The sequence below is a fragment of the Pleurodeles waltl genome, chromosome 8 (genome assembly GCF_031143425.1).
Source record: "Pleurodeles waltl isolate 20211129_DDA chromosome 8, aPleWal1.hap1.20221129, whole genome shotgun sequence".
NCBI lineage: Eukaryota > Metazoa > Chordata > Amphibia > Caudata > Salamandridae > Pleurodeles > Pleurodeles waltl.
This window is the reverse complement of record NC_090447.1, coordinates 1,301,764,932-1,301,785,597: the sequence shown is the minus strand read 5'-3', so window position 1 is coordinate 1,301,785,597 and position 20,666 is coordinate 1,301,764,932. Positions and strand designations below refer to the sequence as shown.

At 44.6% G+C, this 20,666-nt stretch overlaps 1 protein-coding gene across 1 annotated transcript in view; it reads right to left on the bottom strand.

The window, feature by feature from the left end:
• Positions 1 to 20,666, bottom strand: part of XPO4 (exportin 4) — a 517,538-nt gene that overhangs the window by 179,376 nt on the left and 317,496 nt on the right. The window contains exon 13 of the mRNA XM_069202267.1: positions 13,233 to 13,410. Within this exon, the coding sequence (XP_069058368.1) occupies positions 13,233 to 13,410 (178 nt within the window). The remainder of the gene's footprint in view (positions 1 to 13,232; positions 13,411 to 20,666) is intronic.

The window sequence follows — 20,666 nt, the reverse complement described above, 5'->3', positions numbered from 1 at the left end:
CGGCTGGTGGCGATCCAACACCTCAGGAGGGACCCCAGGACTACTCTGATACTGTGAGTACCAAAACCTGTCCCCCCTGAGCCCCCACAGCGCCGCCTGCAGAGGGAATCCCGAGGCTTCCCCTGACCGCGACTCTTTGAACCTAAAGTCCCGACGCCTGGGAGAGACCCTGCACCCGCAGCCCCCAGGACCTGAAGGACCGGACTTTCACTGGAGAAGTGACCCCCAGGAGTCCCTCTCCCAAGTGGAGGTTTCCCCGAGGAACCCCCCCTTGCCTGCCTGCAGCGCTGAAGAGATCCCGAGATCTCTCATAGACTAACATTGCGAACCCGACGCTTGTTTCTACACTGCACCCAGCCGCCCCCGCGCCGCTGAGGGTGAAATTTCTGTGTGGACTTGTGTCCCCCCCGGTGCCCTACAAAACCCCCCTGGTCTGCCCTCCGAAGACGCGAGTACTTACCTGCAAGCAGACCGGAACCGGGGCACCCCCTTCTCTCCATTCTAGCCTATGTGTTTTGGGCACCACTTTGAACTCTGCACCTGACCGGCCCTGAGCTGCTGGTGTGGTGACTTTGGGGTTGCTCTGAACCCCCAACGGTGGGCTACCTTGGACCAAGAACTGAACCCTGTAAGTGTCTTACTTACCTGGTAAAACTAACCAAAACTTACCTCCCCTAGGAACTGTGAAAATTGCACTAAGTGTCCACTTTTTAAAACAGCTATTTGTCAATAACTTGAAAAGTATACATGCAATTTTTATGATTTAAAGTTCCTAAAGTACTTACCTGCAATACCTTTCAAATGAGATATTACATGTAGAATTTGAACCTGTGGTTCTTAAAATAAACTAAGAAAAGATATTTTTCTATATAAAAACCTATTGGCTGGATTTGTCTCTGAGTGTGTGTACCTCATTTATTGTCTATGTGTATGTACAACAAATGCTTAACACTACTCCTTGGATAAGCCTACTGCTCGACCACACTACCACAAAATAGAGCATTAGTATTATCTATTTTTACCACTATTTTACCTCTAAGGGGAACCCTTGGACTCTGTGCATGCTATTCCTTACTTTGAAATAGCACATACAGAGCCAACTTCCTACATTGGTGGATCAGCGGTGGGGTACAAGACTTTGCATTTGCTGGACTACTCAGCCAATACCTGATCACACGACAAATTCCAAAATTGTCATTAGAAATTGATTTTTGCAATTTGAAAAGTTTTCTAAATTCTTAAAAGACCTGCTAGGGCCTTGTGTTAGATCCTGTTTAGCATTTCTTTTAGAGTTTAAAAGTTTGTAAAAGTTTGAATTAGATTCTAGAACCAGTTGTAGATTCTTAAAAAGTATTCCAACTTTTAGAAGCAAAATGTCTAGCACAGATGTGACTGTGGTGGAACTCGACACCACACCTTACCTCCATCTTAAGATGAGGGAGCTAAGGTCACTCTGTAAAATAAAGAAAATAACAATGGGCCCCAAACCTACCAAAATACAGCTCCAGGAGCTTTTGGCAGAGTTTGAAAAGGCCAACCCCTCTGAGGGTGGCAACTCAGAGGAAGAGGATAGTGACTTGGAGGAAAATTCCCCCCTACCAATCCTATCTAGGGAGAACAGGGTCCCTCAAACCCTGACTCCAAAAATAATAGTCAGAGATGCTGGTTCCCTCACAGGAGAGACCAACACCTCTGAAATCACTGAGGATAGCCCCAGTGAAGAGGACATCCAGTTAGCCAGGATGGCCAAAAGATTGGCTTTGGAAAGACAGATCCTAGCCATAGAGAGGGAAAGACAAGAGATGGGCCTAGGACCCATCAATGGTGGCAGCAACATAAATAGGGTCAGAGATTCTCCTGACATGTTGAAAATCCCTAAAGGGATTGTAACTAAATATGAAGATGGTGATGACATCACCAAATGGTTCACAGCTTTTGAGAGGGCTTGTGTAACCAGAAAAGTGAACAGATCTCACTGGGGTGCTCTCCTTTGGGAAATGTTCACAGGAAAGTGTAGGGATAGACTCCTCACACTCTCTGGACAAGATGCAGAATCTTATGACCTCATGAAGGGTACCCTGATTGAGGGCTTTGGATTCTCCACTGAGGAGTATAGGATTAGATTCAGGGGGGCTCAAAAATCCTCGAGCCAGACCTGGGTTGACTTTGTAGACTACTCAGTGAAAACACTAGATGGTTGGATTCAAGGCAGTGGTGTAAGTAATTATGATGGGCTGTACAATTTATTTGTGAAAGAACACCTGTTAAGTAATTGTTTCAATGATAAACTGCATCAGCATCTGGTAGACCTAGGACCAATTTCTCCCCAAGAATTGGGAAAGAAGGCGGACCATTGGGTCAAGACAAGGGTGTCCAAGACTTCAACAGGGGGTGACCAAAAGAAAGGGGTCACAAAGACTCACCAGGGGAAGGGTGATGAGACAACCAAAACTAAAAATAGTAAAGAGTCTTCTACAGGCCCCCAAAAACCTGCACAGGAGGGTGGGCCCAGAGCCTCTTCACAAAACAATGGGTACAAGGGTAAAAACTTTGATCCCAAAAAGGCCTGGTGTCATAACTGTAAACAGCATGGACACCAAACTGGAGACAAGGCCTGTCCCAAGAAAGGTTCCACTCCAAACTCCCATCCAGGTAACACTGGTATGGCTAGTCTCCAAGTGGGATCAACAGTGTGCCCAGAGAAAATCAGGGTCCACACTGAAGCTACTCTAGTTTCTGAGGGTGGGGTGGATTTAGCCACACTAGCTGTCTGGCCGCCTAACATGCAAAAATACAGACAGCAACTCTTAATTAATGGGACTAGAATAGAGGGCCTGAGGTATACAGGTGCCAGTGTCACCATGGTGACAGAGAAACTGGTTTCCCCTGGCCAATACCTGACTGGAAAAACTTACACAGTCACCAACGCTGACAATCAGAGAAAAGTACATCCCATGGCAATGGTTACTTTAGAATGGGGAGGGGTCAATGGCCTGAAACAGGTGGTGGTCTCCTCAAATATCCCAGTGGACTGTCTGCTTGGAAATGACCTGGAGTCCTCAGCATGGGCTGAGGTAGAACTAAAAACCCATGCAGCAATGCTGGGTATCCCTGAACTGGTGTGTGTGAAAACTAGAGCACAGTGCAAGGCACAGGGTGAACAAGTAGAGCTGGAGTCTGGAAGAATGGCCCAGCCTACCAAGAGAACAGGAAAGTCAGTTGGGAAACCCACTGCAGCACAGCAAAAGAAAGGGAACCTCTCTTCTCAGGAAGAAGTTCTGCCCTCTGAGGGAACTGAGCCTTTGGAGCTTGAACCTTATCAGGTTGAGCTCTTAGGCCCAGGGGGACCCTCAAGGGAGGAGCTGTGTAAGGGACAAGAAACCTGTCCCTCTCTTGAAGGCCTTAGGCAGCAAGCTGCTGAAGAGTCCAAAGGCAAGAAAAATGGAACGCATAGGGTCTATTGGGAAGATGGACTCCTGTACACTGAGGCCAGAGACCCCAAACCTGGTGCCACTAGGAGAGTGGTAGTGCCTCAGCTGTTCAGAGAGTTCATCCTAACATTGGCCCATGACATTCCCCTTGCTGGACATTTGGGACAAACCAAGACGTGGGAGAGGTTAGTCAATCACTTCTACTGGCCCAATATGTCCAACATGGATAAGGAGTTTTGCCTCTCCTGCCCCACCTGTCAAGCCAGTGGTAAGACAGGTGGGCATCCAAAGGCCCCCCTCATTCCACTTCCAGTGGTGGGGGTTCCCTTTGAAAGAGTGGGTGTGGACATAGTTGGTCCACTAGAACCTCCCACAGCCTCAGGAAATATGTATATCCTGGTAGTAGTGGATCATGCTACCAGGTATCCTGAAGCTATTCCCCTTAGGTCGACTACTGCCCCTGCAGTAGCCAAGGCCCTCATTGGTATCTTTACCAGAGTGGGTTTCCCTAAGGAGGTGGTGTCTGACAGAGGTACCAACTTCATGTCAGCATACCTAAAGCACATGTGGAATGAGTGTGGGGTGACTTATAAATTCACTACACCATACCATCCACAAACTAATGGCTTAGTTGAGAGATTCAACAAGACATTAAAGGGCATGATCATGGGGCTCCCAGAAAAACTCAAAAGGAGATGGGATGTCCTCTTGCCATGCCTGCTTTTCGCTTACAGAGAGGTGCCACAGAAGGGAGTAGGATTCTCACCCTTTGAACTTCTGTTTGGTCATCCTGTAAGGGGACCACTTGCCCTTGTTAAAGAAGGCTGGGAGAGACCTCTCCATGAGCCTAAACAGGACATAGTGGACTATGTACTTGGCCTTCGCTCTAGAATGGCAGAGTACATGGAAAAGGCGACCAAAAACCTTGAGGCCAGCCAACAGCTCCAGAAGTTTTGGTATGACCAAAAGGCTGCACTGGTTGAGTTCCAACCAGGGCAGAAAGTCTGGGTTCTGGAGCCTGTGGCTCCCAGGGCACTCCAGGACAAATGGAGTGGCCCTTACCCAGTACTAGAAAGGAAGAGTCAGGTCACCTACCTGGTGGACCTGGGCACAAGCAGGAGCCCCAAGAGGGTGATCCATGTAAACCGCCTTAAGCTCTTCCACGACAGGGCTGATGTCAATCTGTTGATGGTAACAGATGAGGATCAGGAGGCAGAGAGTGAACCTCTCCCTGATCTTCTATCATCAGACCCAAAAGATGGCACAGTAGATGGAGTGATCTACTCAGACACCCTCTCTGGCCAACAGCAAGCTGATTGTAGGAGAGTCCTACAACAGTTTCCTGAACTCTTCTCCTTAACCCCTGGTCAGACACACCTGTGTACCCATGATGTGGACACAGGAGACAGCATGCCTGTCAAGAACAAAATCTTTAGACAATCTGACCATGTTAAGGAAAGCATCAAGGTGGAAGTCCACAAGATGCTGGAATTGGGAGTAATTGAGCGCTCTGACAGCCCCTGGGCTAGCCCAGTGGTCTTAGTCCCCAAACCTCACACCAAAGATGGAAAGAAAGAGATGAGGTTTCTGTCACCAAGACAGATGCCCATCCAATTCCAAGAGCTGATGAGCTCATTGATAAATTAGGTGCTGCCAAATTTCTAAGTACCTTTGACTTGACAGCAGGGTACTGGCAAATAAAAATGGCACCTGGAGCAAAAGAAAAGACAGCATTCTCCACACCTGATGGGCATTATCAGTTTACTGTTATGCCCTTTGGTTTAAAGAATGCCCCTGCCACCTTCCAAAGGTTGGTGAATCAAGTCCTTGCTGGCTTGGAGTCCTTTAGCACAGCTTATCTTGATGATATTGCTGTCTTTAGCTCCACCTGGCAGGATCACCTGGTCCACCTGAGGAAGGTTTTGAAGGCTCTGCAATCTGCAGGCCTCTCTATCAAGGCATCCAAATGCCAGATAGGGCAGGGAACTGTGGTTTACTTGGGACACCTTGTAGGTGGAGGCCAAGTTCAGCCACTCCAACCCAAGATCCAGACTATTCTGGACTGGGTAGCTCCAAAAACCCAGACTCAAGTCAGGGCATTCCTTGGCTTGACTGGGTACTACAGGAGGTTTGTGAAGGGATATGGATCCATTGTGACAGCCCTCACTGAACTCACCTCCAAGAAAATGCCCAAGAAAGTAAACTGGACTGTGGAATGCCAACAGGCCTTTGACACCCTGAAACAGGCAATGTGCTCAGCACCAGTTCTCAAAGCTCCAGATTATTCTAAGCAGTTCATTGTGCAGACTGATGGCTCTGAACATGGGATAGGGGCAGTTTTGTCCCAAACAAATGATGATGGCCTTGACCAGCCTGTTGCTTTCATTAGCAGGAGGTTACTCCCCAGGGAGCAGCGTTGGAGTGCCATTGAGAGGGAGGCCTTTGCTGTGGTTTGGTCCCTGAAGAAGCTGAGACCATACCTCTTTGGGACTCACTTCCTAGTTCAAACTGACCACAGACCTCTCAAATGGCTGATGCAAATGAAAGGTGAAAACCCTAAACTGTTGAGGTGGTCCATCTCCCTACAGGGAATGGACTTTATAGTGGAACACAGACCTGGGACTGCCCATGCCAATGCAGATGGCCTTTCCAGGTTCTTCCACTTAGAAAATGAAGACTCTCTTGGGAAAGGTTAGTCTCATCCTCTTTCGTTTGGGGGGGGGGGTTGTGTAAGGAAATGCCTCCTTGGCATGGTTGCCCCCTGACTTTTTGCCTTTGCTGATGCTATGTTTACAATTGAAAGTGTGCTGAGGCCTGCTAACCAGGCCCCAGCACCAGTGTTCTTTCCCTAACCTGTACTTTTGTATCCACAATTGGCAGACCCTGGCATCCAGATAAGTCCCTTGTAACTGGTACTTCTAGTACCAAGGGCCCTGATGCCAAGGAAGGTCTCTAAGGGCTGCAGCATGTCTTATGCCACCCTGGAGACCTCTCACTCAGCACAGACACCCTGCTTGCCAGCTTGTGTGTGCTAGTGAGGACAAAACGAGTAAGTCGACATGGCACTCCCCTCAGGGTGCCATGCCAGCCTCTCACTGCCTATGCAGTATAGGTAAGACACCCCTCTAGCAGGCCTTACAGCCCTAAGGCAGGGTGCACTATACCATAGGTGAGGGTACCAGTGCATGAGCATGGTACCCCTACAGTGTCTAAACAAAACCTTAGACATTGTAAGTGCAGGGTAGCCATAAGAGTATATGGTCTGGGAGTCTGTCAAACACGAACTCCACAGCACCATAATGGCTACACTGAAAACTGGGAAGTTTGGTATCAAACTTCTCAGCACAATAAATGCACACTGATGCCAGTGTACATTTTATTGAAAAATACACCACAGAGGGCACCTTAGAGGTGCCCCCTGAAACTTAACCGACTATCTGTGTAGGCTGACTAGTTTTAGCAGCCTGCCACAAACCGAGACATGTTGCTGGCCCCATGGGGAGAGTGCCTTTGTCACTCTGAGGCCAGTAACAAAGCCTGCACTGGGTGGAGATGCTAACACCTCCCCCAGGCAGGAATTGTCACACCTGGCGGTGAGCCTCAAAGGCTCACCTCCTTTGTGCCAACCCAGCAGGACACTCCAGCTAGTGGAGTTGCCCGCCCCCTCCGGCCAGGCCCCACTTTTGGCGGCAAGGCCGGAGAAACTAATGAGAAAAACAAGGAGGAGTCACTGGCCAGTCAGGACAGCCCCTAAGGTGTCCTGAGCTGAAGTGACTCTAACTTTTAGAAATCCTCCATCTTGCCGATGGAGGATTCCCCCAATAGGGTTAGGATTGTGACCCCCTCCCCTTGGGAGGAGGCACAAAGAGGGTGTACCCACCCTCAGGGTTAGTAGCCATTGGCTACTAACCCCCCAGACCTAAACACGCCCTTAAATTTAGTATTTAAGGGCTACCCTGAACCCTAGAAAATTAGATTCCTGCAACTACAAGAAGAAGGACTGCCCAGCTGAAAACCCCTGCAGCGGAAGACCAGAAGACGACAACTGCCTTGGCTCCAGAAACTCACCGGCCTGTCTCCTGCCTTCCAAAGATCCTGCTCCAGCGACGCCTTCCAAAGGGACCAGCGACCTCGACATCCTCTGAGGACTGCCCCTGCTTCGAAAAGACAAGAAACTCCCGAGGACAGCGGACCTGCTCCAAGAAAGACTGCAACTTTGTTTCCAGCAGCTTTAAAAGAACCCTGCAAGCTCCCCGCAAGAAGCGTGAGACTTGCAACACTGCACCCGGCGACCCCGACTCGGCTGGTGGCGATCCAACACCTCAGGAGGGACCCCAGGACTACTCTGATACTGTGAGTACCAAAACCTGTCCCCCCTGAGCCCCCACAGCGCCGCCTGCAGAGGGAATCCCGAGGCTTCCCCTGACCGCGACTCTTTGAACCTAAAGTCCCGACGCCTGGGAGAGACCCTGCACCCGCAGCCCCCAGGACCTGAAGGACCGGACTTTCACTGGAGAAGTGACCCCCAGGAGTCCCTCTCCCTTGCCCAAGTGGAGGTTTCCCCGAGGAACCCCCCCCTTGCCTGCCTGCAGCGCTGAAGAGATCCCGAGATCTCTCATAGACTAACATTGCGAACCCGACGCTTGTTTCTACACTGCACCCGGCCGCCCCCGCACCGCTGAGGGTGAAATTTCTGTGTGGACTTGTGTCCCCCCCGGTGCCCTACAAAACCCCCCTGGTCTGCCCTCCGAAGACGCGAGTACTTACCTGCAAGCAGACCGGAACCGGGGCACCCCCTTCTCTCCATTCTAGCCTATGTGTTTTGGGCACCACTTTGAACTCTGCACCTGACCGGCCCTGAGCTGCTGGTGTGGTGACTTTGGGGTTGCTCTGAACCCCCAACGGTGGGCTACCTTGGACCAAGAACTGAACCCTGTAAGTGTCTTACTTACCTGGTAAAACTAACCAAAACTTACCTCCCCTAGGAACTGTGAAAATTGCACTAAGTGTCCACTTTTTAAAACAGCTATTTGTCAATAACTTGAAAAGTATACATGCAATTTTTATGATTTAAAGTTCCTAAAGTACTTACCTGCAATACCTTTCAAATGAGATATTACATGTAGAATTTGAACCTGTGGTTCTTAAAATAAACTAAGAAAAGATATTTTTCTATATAAAAACCTATTGGCTGGATTTGTCTCTGAGTGTGTGTACCTCATTTATTGTCTATGTGTATGTACAACAAATGCTTAACACTACTCCTTGGATAAGCCTACTGCTCGACCACACTACCACAAAATAGAGCATTAGTATTATCTATTTTTACCACTATTTTACCTCTAAGGGGAACCCTTGGACTCTGTGCATGCTATTCCTTACTTTGAAATAGCACATACAGAGCCAACTTCCTACAGGTGTAATTTCAGCACTTCTGGATAATTATTGATATTTGTAAAACATACTCTTATACCCATAAGACATCTGCAATGCACTTCACAGTGAACACACAACATGCATTACATTAACCACTGCCAAATGATAAAGTTAAATATAAAATCCAGAATACTAATGTGACACCCAATATCCCTCGATGTGAGGTCATCAGCAGCAATAGGGAGCTGAGCATGAAGGAAAGACTGCAGGAACTGAAGGCATGTTATTGGTGACAACCCTTCTCCACCTCGAGTTTCAATGTTGCCTTACATTAAGCCCTGGTCCTCAACCAATCTTTTTGGGTCACTCGATGATGAGGTGCAAGGAGGGTATAGCCTCTTAAAATTCTACTGAGTGATGAATAGACTAAGCTTCTTACTTCAAATTCTACATTTTCACTATCGTAGCACAATTTAATTTAGCCTCCTGATTTTCTTTTCAAGGCTTAATGCATTCACACAAAATACAAACAAAATACAGATGCACAAACTTACAAGCATATTTGCGGTATTCATTCTCATAATAGTGATTTCTTAATCCCATGACACAGGTTTAACTGCAAAACGAACAGCTAATAAAAAAACATTAAAGGATATGGGTGCCACCAGTCAACATGTAATCTATCACAGTAAACTATCATACTGGGAATTGGAATTGTTTAATTATTAACTGAATAACGTTTTTCCAGTTTGTATTACATCTAAGGTCCCCAATTTCTAAGAATGATTGCTTGCTCATATCAATAGCAAGTGGTTGTTCTACTATCAAGACCTTAGCATTTCAGGCATTAACTAATCCCCCTGAAATTGGGCTTCCTGATCTACTGAAAAGAACTGCCAATCTCAAACGAAAACAAACTTCTCAGTGGGCAAGCTGCACCGCATTCCTGGTCGCTGACATTTCAGAGCTTCTGCATAATCAAGGTGAACTAGGTGATGCCATGGAAAACAACCACTTGACATCCAGGACTAGAGAAAAAAAAACACGAATGGCTACATATTATAAGTAGATACTCCTCAAAAATTTATCTTTCTCACCTTGCTGGAAAAACATGCATTACAATAAAACATAATATGAACTCAAGCACACCAGTGGTACTGTCTGCTAAAACCAACAATGCAAAACAAAAAAAAGGACAACTAGTGTGTAAATATGAACAATATAGAAACATTTTTCAACCAGATCTTCTCAGATTTGCCTTTTGTAACTGCATTCATGTCTTTTCATTTTCAAGAATTTTGTGAACAAAAAAATTTCCACTGCCCACAAAATATTTTCTACTTAGGCTGCCTTGCTGACAAAGTCACAAAGGTGACAAAAGAGTGAACATTATTAGCACTGAGAAAATAATAAAAGATGACAGAAAAGTGTAAATTATTTATAGAATAAATGATCCTGTACCATTCATAATATTGATAGGATGTTCAAAGTTACTAAGGAAATCTGTCACCAAACAGAAGAAAGAGGCCAAGGACTGGGTTTCTTGCTAAGGACATGGAATTCTAAGTGGACTTGCAATAACCTTATAATGTAGAACATAGCATATTTCACTCCTTGTAGTAGATGGTCACATTATCCCCTTCCTCAGGTAGCCTTCATCTTTGGTGTCTTGCTACTTCATGTGAATGAGAATACTTGCAAATATGCAGAACAAACGTAGTTAGAAATTAAACATATCAATATACAACTAGTGATGTTTGCAAAAATATTGTAGGCAGTTTTTTTCAAGGCAATTTTAAAGCAGTTTTGGTTCATTATGTATCAGAACCTGCATTAAATGTCCTGCTTTGGTGTAATAAACAATAACTGGGAAAAAAAACCTGCTGCTATAAATGGCTTGTTTCTGCTACTATCTTAGTTTCAGGAAAATAGTTCAGAGGAGCTGTAAAGCTAGTTCTCATTCTCACCATTAAATATCAGTCTGCTCCAAGAACTGTCCTTTACACAGTCAGCTGGCTCTGACATGTTACAACTCAACTGTAATGTCTTATTACAGTTGAACAACGACATTGTGTTCTTACTATCAATGCCTACCAAGTGTCACAACTTGCTATCACTGTCTTTTTATAGAAGGATTGCGCACTCCTATGGATTAAAAGATTGGTGTATCACTAACCACCTCCATTATTTTATCAATCTGTTCGCCGCTGTGGTACGGAGCCAAAGGCTATCTATTATCAGACTGTAAGGGGAAGCAGTATACAAAATTCTAGAGTCTGAGAGGCACGGGTGGCAAGAGACATTTGGGTAGGTTATTGGATTGAGTTTGTTACTCACCATATTGAGTGCTAGGATGCTTACCCAACTTGATTCTTTGCAATGTCTGAAGGGATCTACTGCCCTTTTCACAAGATCCCCAGACAGAGCTTTTGTTGTCACCAAAAAAAACTGATTTCAGAATAAGACGACATGAGGGTTTATGAGAAACAGTTTGACCCAAAGCGGTCACCACCTTTGAAATCAACAAAGTAGCTTTGAGCCGAAGATATTCATCAGTAAGCAGGTGTTGGTCGAATGTTTACAAAAACACAAAGGATGAGGAATTAATCAACACCAAGGATTTGACGGAGGGAACTAAAGGATTAAAAATGCCACCAAAGTTTTCAGCAACCAAGTGGTAGTGACGTGCAGGACAGAACGACTGACAGCAGATACTGGGCATTTATAAAGATCCCAAATCTCTGCTACCTTAAGGATGGATTAAGCATTGAAACTAAAGCAAAACATAAAAATAAGATACAACAACCTGAGCTGTCTACATGTATTTGCACTAGTCCAATTCCTAAATGTATTTGTGCTTACCAGTATCATGAGTTGAACTGTCAAACTGTGTCTTAGGCACTATGTATGCCACCTGGGGGTCAAGGACAGTTCTTTGTCCATAATCACCTAAGATATTAATCGCTGGTGACAGACAGATTGCAGATATGTGCACCCCCCCACAAAATACATAATTCATATGACATGCCTATGAAGACATCAGTTTGTCCACTGCTCCTTTCTGTTCACAGGTAGGCTTCTTGCCTTCATTGTAAACTAAGTAGGCCTTTGACTTCCGAGATTCTAAAAAGGCTTGTATGTCTTCCGTTGGAATTCTAAATTAACTTGGTCCTCCCTCTACAGTACCATATGGAAAATGTCACTTACCCAGTGTACATCTGCCGACTATTTTTTCCGAGATTCTAACTAACTTTCCGACCCGAAACACGGAGCGAAAAGGAACACGTCCGAACCCGATGGCGGAAAAAAAAACAATCTAAGATGGAGTCGACGCCCATGCGCAATGGAACCGAAAGGGGAGGAGTCCCTCGGTCTCGTGACTCGAAAAGACTTCTTCGAAGAAAAACAACTTGTAACACTCCAAACCCAACACCAGACGGCGGACTGTGCACAGCATGTGTATCTGCAGCTACACATGCCATCGAACATATATATTAACTAACACCATACCCACTAACATCAGTAAACATTTTTTTAAGTTCTCCATTACAGAGAAGGAGACAATGTCAACCTCGGTGTGACCACCAAAATATAAATTTGAAGGGCCTTAGGGATATGAGACACCCACCTAAGTCTTTCCAGTTGTTAAGAAATTCCTATGACAGGCCAAAACAATAGAGTATTTACTCAAGATGGGTTACAAGGTCAACAAGCTTAAATGTGTCACTCAAATCCAGTAGGTTTATTATCATCTAGGGACACAAACAAGCTGTATCTAGTTGGAATCCTGATTGTCTGATGTCAGATGGAGGAAACGTCTCCACATATGTTTAAAGCGGACCAGTTACTTATTGCTTTGGATGGAAACATACACTGGCACAGTATCAGGCAATACACTTTTGTTAATTTGTTACAGGGTAGCACCTACTAATTTTCAAGATACTACAGCCCCTGCTTTAATTGATTTTCTTTTAGTAAGCATTGCCATGAGAGGAATCAAAATACTGAACATATTCTAACTAGAATAGATGGAAAGGGGTCATTACACAGAGAATGCTCCTGTTTGTCAATGGGTTTCACTAACCCTTTAATGAGACCTGAAACCCAACATACATGGAAACCAATTGTAAGATTTCAAAGTTTCCTTTAAAACCACCATCACCTTCATTTCAGATTTGATTTGGTTGAATGTAACCCAACTGCAACACACAACATATAACACACTCTGCATCCATATCATTTCTTTTACAAGTCATATTTTCACCTACTGGATGTGGTGTTTGGTGTTCGGGAAATTTAAATATTTGTCTGTTCATTTATCTGTGGGGCTGAAGACTGCAGAATTAGCACCAGCTCAGCAACATTTGCAGGTTTCAAACAGAGTCCAGCTTTCTGAAACATTAACAAAGTACATAATTTTCTTACCTAATCACAGAATCAGTTCTATTGCATCCTGGAATAGAGGAGGCCTTTTCTCCTGGCGATCCTAAGACCTGAAGTGTTGTGTTGATATCAACCTCTGTCGAATTATTAATTGAATACTCCATTATTTCTGGAGGTATTAGCGGAGTTTCTCCCTGAGAATCATCAGCTAAGAGGTAGCCTTTAAATAATTAGAACATAAGAAAATACAGTGAAACTTGTGTTGTTCAGGATTAAGGAAAAGCTATTTATTAGCCTCTATGACATCCTAAAGTCATAATTCAATACAGTGACAAGAGGGTAAACTGCTTTTGACTTACATTAAAATTTGTGAATCACATTATCAGGCTTTAGATGGTTGGTATAAAATCTGTCTTACCTTTGAATCTTGCGTTGTTTTAATCAGTCATTGCGACTATACCTGAAAACAAGTTTGGAGCGTAGGACGGGCGCTGGCCCATATTTTTTCTGTTCTAAGCACGTGGGAACAGATTTTCCAGCCATGCCGACCAGGAGGTGGCAAAAACAGAACCTTTACGTGGGGAATGCATTTAGGATTCACTATAGATTGGAATAGTTACCTGTATGCCACTGATTGCCAGCTGCACAGAATAGAGTAAAGTTCACAAAATGACCACTGATTTTCTAAAAGTATGTGATTCGCCTTGTTCTAGTTTTGTCACTAGTGTTTTTACCAACTTATTCAATGAGCCAGCCTCAGCTTTCACATGGGCATACAAAAATTATGTCATGGTTTACGTGTTTCTTTTGAGACATAAATATCCCCTGAAACACCCCATTCTTGATCCCCAGAATTTCTAGGACTGTCTGGGTGTTAAGAGGAGTAGCTGGGGATTGCAAGGCTGACATCAGATTTGTGGGCATCACAGCGAGTCCTGAGAGACCATGTGGCAGATATGGGAGGATGATAGAGAACAACAGAGAAGTATAAGAGGACAGAGCTTGATTTAAGGATGAGATAGGAGGCTGGTGGTAAGAAAGGCACTGGAGGCAATAAGATACACAGGCTTATGTGTAAAAATGGGGGAGCTGAGTGGAACACACAGTACTTTTGGTGGATAAATACGAGGAGAAGGCACACAGCATTGAAGAAGCAGCAGAATCAATGAAGAGTACTTCTATTTGCATAAAGAAGGTCAATAGAGCTGAAAATGAGTTACTTACCTGTAACTGCAGTTCTCCAGTATTGGTGTCTTTCATAAAGTCACATGCTTGAATCATCTCCAAAGTGGGAGTCCCACTGTACCTTAAAATAGCAGTATAGAGAAACTTTCCATAGAAAACAATGTTAAAGTGCATTCACTTTCACAGTTTATTTCGATCATTAGAAAAGACAAGCGGTCCAGCCAATCAGGTGACAACACCCTCTAGAACCCTCAGTACAGAAGCCACAGTCTCAGATTTTCCAGCACAAGTGAAATAAATATTAAGGAGCCATAAGGGGAGCCTTTATGGGGAGAAGGGTGGGCTGCATGTAGATCTATGAAAGTTACCAATACTGGAGAATTTCAGTTACAGGTAAGTAACTCATTTTGTTCTCCACTATTGGATTTTTAATAGATTCAAATGCGTGAATCAGAATAGCAAGCAATTTCAAAATATTATGCTGTTATGCTTGTCGTACATTGTGGACGGTTGGTAGTAAAAGTTATAGCAAGAAGAATAGTAATAGTAGTAATAATAATAATAATAGTAATAACAAGCAGAATATATGTTTACCATGTATGATGCTAAATATATAATGAGATCTGCGACACAAAACACTGAGTCAAATGAGAGAAAATAGTGAAAACAGAGGCTCACCTTACTGAAATAGATGTCACAACACAGCCTGCCCGACTGCTGCATCACTGCTGTGTGATTAGTCTTAACAACTGTGTTGAGTGAACGCGTGTACAGTCTTCCATGTTGCAGCACGATAAATCTTTTCGACTGGAACTCCTGTGAACAATTCAGCCGAAGTGGAAACAGCTCTTGTAGTGTGTGCTTTTGCCTTGGAAGAAAGAGGTTTGTCTGCTGTAGCATGGCAAAACTGTATTGTTGCTGAAATCCACCATACCATGGTTGCTTTTGTAACAGTAGCGCCTTGTCCTGATTGCACATATGCTACAAATAGCTGTTCTGATTTTCGAAAGGGTTTGGTACGAGGTAAGTAAAACTTAAAGACATCTTCTTATGTCTAAAGTATGCAGAGATTGCTCTCCTGGGGTGGTTGGATTTGGGAAGAATGTCTGTACAATTAAGACGAAACTGTGAGGGTACTTTTGGAATAAACTTTTGGTTAGTTCTTAATATTAATCCTCCATCTCTGAATCTGAGGAAAGACTCTCAGGTTGAAAACACCTGAATCTCACTCACTCACTCTTCTCGTGGACATTAACACCAACAGTGTGGCCACTTTCCAGGTATGGAATTTTAAGCCCACTTTGTGAACTGGCTCAAACGGTGGTTTTATCAATTGAGAAAGGACTATGTTTAGATGCCATTACAGAGGTGGTGGTCATACTGGACGGGAGACGTGGAATAAGCCTTTCATGAGCAAAGCAAAGTATTCTGTGAAGTGCGTCTGTTAATGGATATAGCTGTGAAATGTACTTTCACAGATGCATGCATCAAACCTGAGTGAGCCAGGGAAAGGAGGTAAGGTAAAATTTGCTCTGGTGATGCCCAGAGCAGGTGCAAGTTTTCTTTTTGAAACCATAAGCAAAATCTCTTCCATTTTAATCTGTAAGATCTGTTGTTCAACCTGCTCTTGCCAGGATATCTTTGTATTCTTGGGGAATGTCTATATTCCGGAATTCAGGAGGAATGGATATAATTGAAGAGAGAGTGGATCCAGGTGAAGAACTTGGCCCTGGTTCCGCATCAGCAGAATTAGTTTGGTAAACAGACGAAAAGGCTTTGCCCCGGACAAGAGAAGAAACTATGAACCAGTGTTGTCTGGGCCACTTTGGAGCTGTCAGAATCAAACAACACTTCTCCACTTTCATCTTTCTTGGTATCATGGGAATGGGGGAGAAAAGCGTATGCAAATATCCTGGACCATCTTATCAAAAGGGCATTCCCCCATGATCCCCGCAGTGGATGCCGACTGGCGCAGAAAAGGCATTTGCTTTTCTTGTTCATAGCAAAGAGGTCTAATTCCGGTTTGCCCCAAAGGTGAAAACTTTTGGTGAGTTCTTCTTGATCCGGCTCCCAATCGTGACAACGCTCCATGGATCTGCTGAGCGTGTCTGCCAAGTTGTTGCTTACCCGACACATGTTCGACCCTTAGAGTGATGTGTGCTGTCAGCCAGTGCCATAGGTTCTGGGCTTCTTTGGAGAGTGCTTGCAACCTCGTACCTCCTTGTATGTTTATATAATGCATACTGGTAGTGTTGTCCATGCGTACCAGCACTTAAGATCCTTGTGTACGAGGTGATAAGGCTTGGAGAGCGAGGAAGATGGCTTTGAGCTCTAACCAGCTGATATGCATGGACCGCTGAGAGACGGGCCATTTGCCCTGGATTTGCAAGTCTTGGCGATGACGACCCCAACCTTCCAGAGAGGAGTCTTTTATGATGGTGAAGTTTGGTATCTATGTTAGGAAAGCAAGGCCCCTGGAGATGCGAGTCCACCATTCGAAAGCTTGAATATTCTTGGTGTTGTTATGAGGATCTCAAAACACCCGCTGTCTGAATCCATTGTTTTTGAAGTTCCTCTTGTAAAGGTCGATTTTTCAGGCGTGCTAGGGAAACCAGGTTTATTGCCCATGACATCATTCCTAGCAATGGCTTGAAGTGATGCACTGAAACTGACCTTTTTCTGGATATTGTGAGGGTTAGCTGAGTTAATTTCTGTTGTCCTTCTATAGTGAGAGAAGCTTTGTCTTGTCTGGTATCTAGGATGGATCCTAGAAATGTCATCTCTTGTAGAGGGATAGTGACTGATTTTTGATGGTTCAAAGTAAGCCCCAAATTGTGGAACAAAGTCATACAATCCTTTGTGGCTTTGGCCACTTGAATAGGTGCTTGTGCCTTTTGCAACAAATCGTCTAGGCATGGGAATATTTCGTGACCGGGTGTACTGAGAGCTGCTGCAACCGGGGCCAGGTATTTTGTAAAAATGTGAGGCCAAATGGGAGGACTTTGAACTGGTAATGGGTGCCAGCTACGGTGAAACGTAGATATTTATTATGTTTTGGGTGTTTGGGAATGTGGAAATATGTATCCAGCAGGTCTAGAGTGGTCATATAATCTCCATGGTTTAGGAGACGCAGGATGTCCGTTAAAGTGACCATGCGGAATGATTGCTTCTAGAGAAATTTGTTGAGTTTTCTGAGGTCCAAAATGGGTCTCCATTCTCCCGTTTTCTTTCTTACGAAGAGAAAACAAGAATAAAAACCTGTGCCTTTCTCATTAGAAGGTACCTTCTCGATCGATCCCTTGTGGAGCATAATGTGAGCTTCCTTTTGTAATAAGTGCAGATGGAGGGGGGTAGGGAGGGGGGGGCTCCCTTTTGGTGGCATGTCTGGCGGTTTTGGAATGAATTCCAAAGTATGATCATGGATTAGCAGATCTAGTACCAATTTGTCCACTGTTATTTCATGCCATTGAGAAAGATGTTTTGAAATCTTTGTGCCCACTGTATGTGATTTGGTGGTAGCTGACACCCAATTTAAATCATGGTTTGCGGATGCTGTCCCTGGATTGAGTGGATTGTCTTCCCTCTGCCTGTTTGTTGTAGGCCGCTGATGGAGGCGGACGGTATGGCTCCTGCTGGTATGGAAGTCTACACTGTGATTGAAAGGGCTGATGATAGCACTGATAGCCTCCTCTGTAGGTAGAAAGACTTCTACCTCGTGCTCTGTGAAAGGTAAACCTGCAAAATTGTAATTATGCCTAAAGACTTGGCAGTGTCTGTGTCTGTCTTGATGGTGAGAAGGGCATCGTCAATATGCTTCCCAAAAAGTGTCTCACCATTGTATGCCATGTTGAGTATTTTGATCTGCACCTCTGGCCTAAATGATGTTGCTTTGAGCCATCTTTGTCTCCGCAAAACAGCAGCCCCTGCCAGCAGCCGGAATCCGGAGGAGGCATTATCCATTGCACAGTCTATGATCTCTGAGGATGTGTGCTCCCCCACCTGTAATTTTGCACGCCTCTGACTTTCAGTCCTCAGGTATCAGACCTAAAAGGGCACCTATATGAGACCACATTTGTTTATCGTAGTGGCCCAGGATTGCTAGTGAGTTTCCTGCACAAATTGTGATGGCAGACATACTGGAGAAGTGCTTACTGATGTTGTCTGTCTGCTCGCTTTGTCAGGTGGAGCGGTAATTGGGGTAGAAGGGTTTTTGGAACGCCTTTGCACTGCTTGTGAGACTACGGAGTCCGCCTTGGGGTGTCCTGTAAGGCAGGAGGGAGAATCCTCAGGGGCCATATACTTTGTATCTATACGTGGTACCACTGCTGCCACAGTTGCTGGAGTTCTTAAGTTTGCGACCCTCTACTCAGATGTGATACATTATAGGAACGGCTCGAATAGACTTCCTTGCTTGCTCTTTGAAGTCATACAGGAAACATTTGGAGTGTTTAACTGTAATAGGTAAGTCAAACCTTGCTACGGCCATTTCCTTGAAATTGTAGAAATCCAATATGTCTTCAGGAGGGGAGTCCGAGAGATGCAGTACTGGAGAGAAGGGCGTGGGAACAATATAATCATTCAATTTGTCTTGACATAGGCAGGTGTCCTGTAGTTCACCTTCCTCCCTATCATCTTCAGATGACGAGGGGATCATCTCTTGGTGGTGCTACCACCGACGATGCTGGAGTCATTCTTGGTGTCACTGGTGGAGGAACAAGCCTTGGTGTTACAGGAACTGGTAGTGAAGGAGGAGGAGGTGGTGGTGGTGCACTGTCCGATGGCTCAGGAAAGCATCTACGGTAATCCTGCAACATAGCCTGCAGATCTTGGACTAACTGGAATGGTACCTGCACTTCTTCCCTTGAATGTTTTTCGTAGGTGTGGTAAGGTGGAAACCTATGAGTGGGTTGGGGTGTATAATACTGTCCGTAAAAGGAGCCATCTCCTTCAACATCATCATATTGATATTTTACCAGCAGCTCAGAATGGCTGCTGGTAAAACAGGGCCAAACGGACCTTTGTCATCAGAGTCCTCCAGATTTAGCTGAGCACTTGGAGGATATGGCGACACCTTGCTGGGAGAAGTGTCCTGCAGTTTGAGAAAGGTTTTGCTGACCTTAATACAGGCTGATTGTGTTATTGACTAGGTTGTCGGCGAGGGAATATATAGTAAGGATGAAGTTCTCGACGGAGGTGGCATTGATGATGATGATGATGCTGACAAAGGTGCTATCAATGGTGGTGAAGACAACAATGGTCCCCTCAACGATGGTCAACTTGTAGGGGGATGCTGTTTGATGAGAAGGAAGAGGCTACGTGGTGAAGACTTTCTTGGTGAAGTGTGGGAACTTTAGTCTGATTTGTTAAGCGGTAATCACAATTCACAGCCTAGATACTCCTTTAAAAAGTGCTGCCCAGCCAGACAGTCAGAGAGCCAACAGAGGCAGAAAGCGAGCTGAACATTATCTGTAAGAATTTTATCTTCTTGGTGATGGACTGTACAGACTACACCCTGCTGAATCTCTATAACTGAAAAGCTTTTCTAAGTCTAAGGCAACTAGCTTCAAGCAGACCCAAAGGAGATAGCATTCTAGTCCACACTGGGGAAAGCCTGACTGTGGAAGTTTATTTTCTGTAACTGGGAAAGTGTGTACAGTCAAGGATATAGATAGCTACATCTGCCTGGAAAAAAATCAGTCAATCCATTGGTAACTGGACTTTTGGTTGTGGTCCTAACCAAAACTGGGGAAAAACATTAGTACTTTGTGAATCCATGGATGGCTAATCAAAAAAGCCGACCCTGATGTTTTAGGGACTTTGGTGGCAAAAAAGGTTTCTGAAGGAAATTTTTAACTCTTTCATGCATTTGAACGCATGTGCCTTAGCATACTGTCCTTTCTGAAAGCAGACAAGATGAAAACTTTCGGACTCTGTAGCCTTTCCTTTAGGCTGCATATTGACATTCTTAAGTGACTTTGCAGGCCTTCTTGAAGTAAGGAAAACATCAACACTTAAGAAGATATTTTGAAAAAGTGCTCCGGGGTCCCTGCAGGCAGGCGGAAGTATTCAATGCTTACGACTATATATGGAAATCCCCTACGAGAGAACTTCTAATTTCTGTAGTCTATTTTTGTTGCACTGGTGTCACTTTAAACATTACATTGTATTCTTTATAACTACTTTGGGTAGTTATAACTTTACTTTTTTTGTTTCTTCTTAACCCCGCGAGTGCTACAGGAGAGACCATCTTGTCCTAAGAAGCTAACAAAAATGTTCTTTTGGCATTGCTAT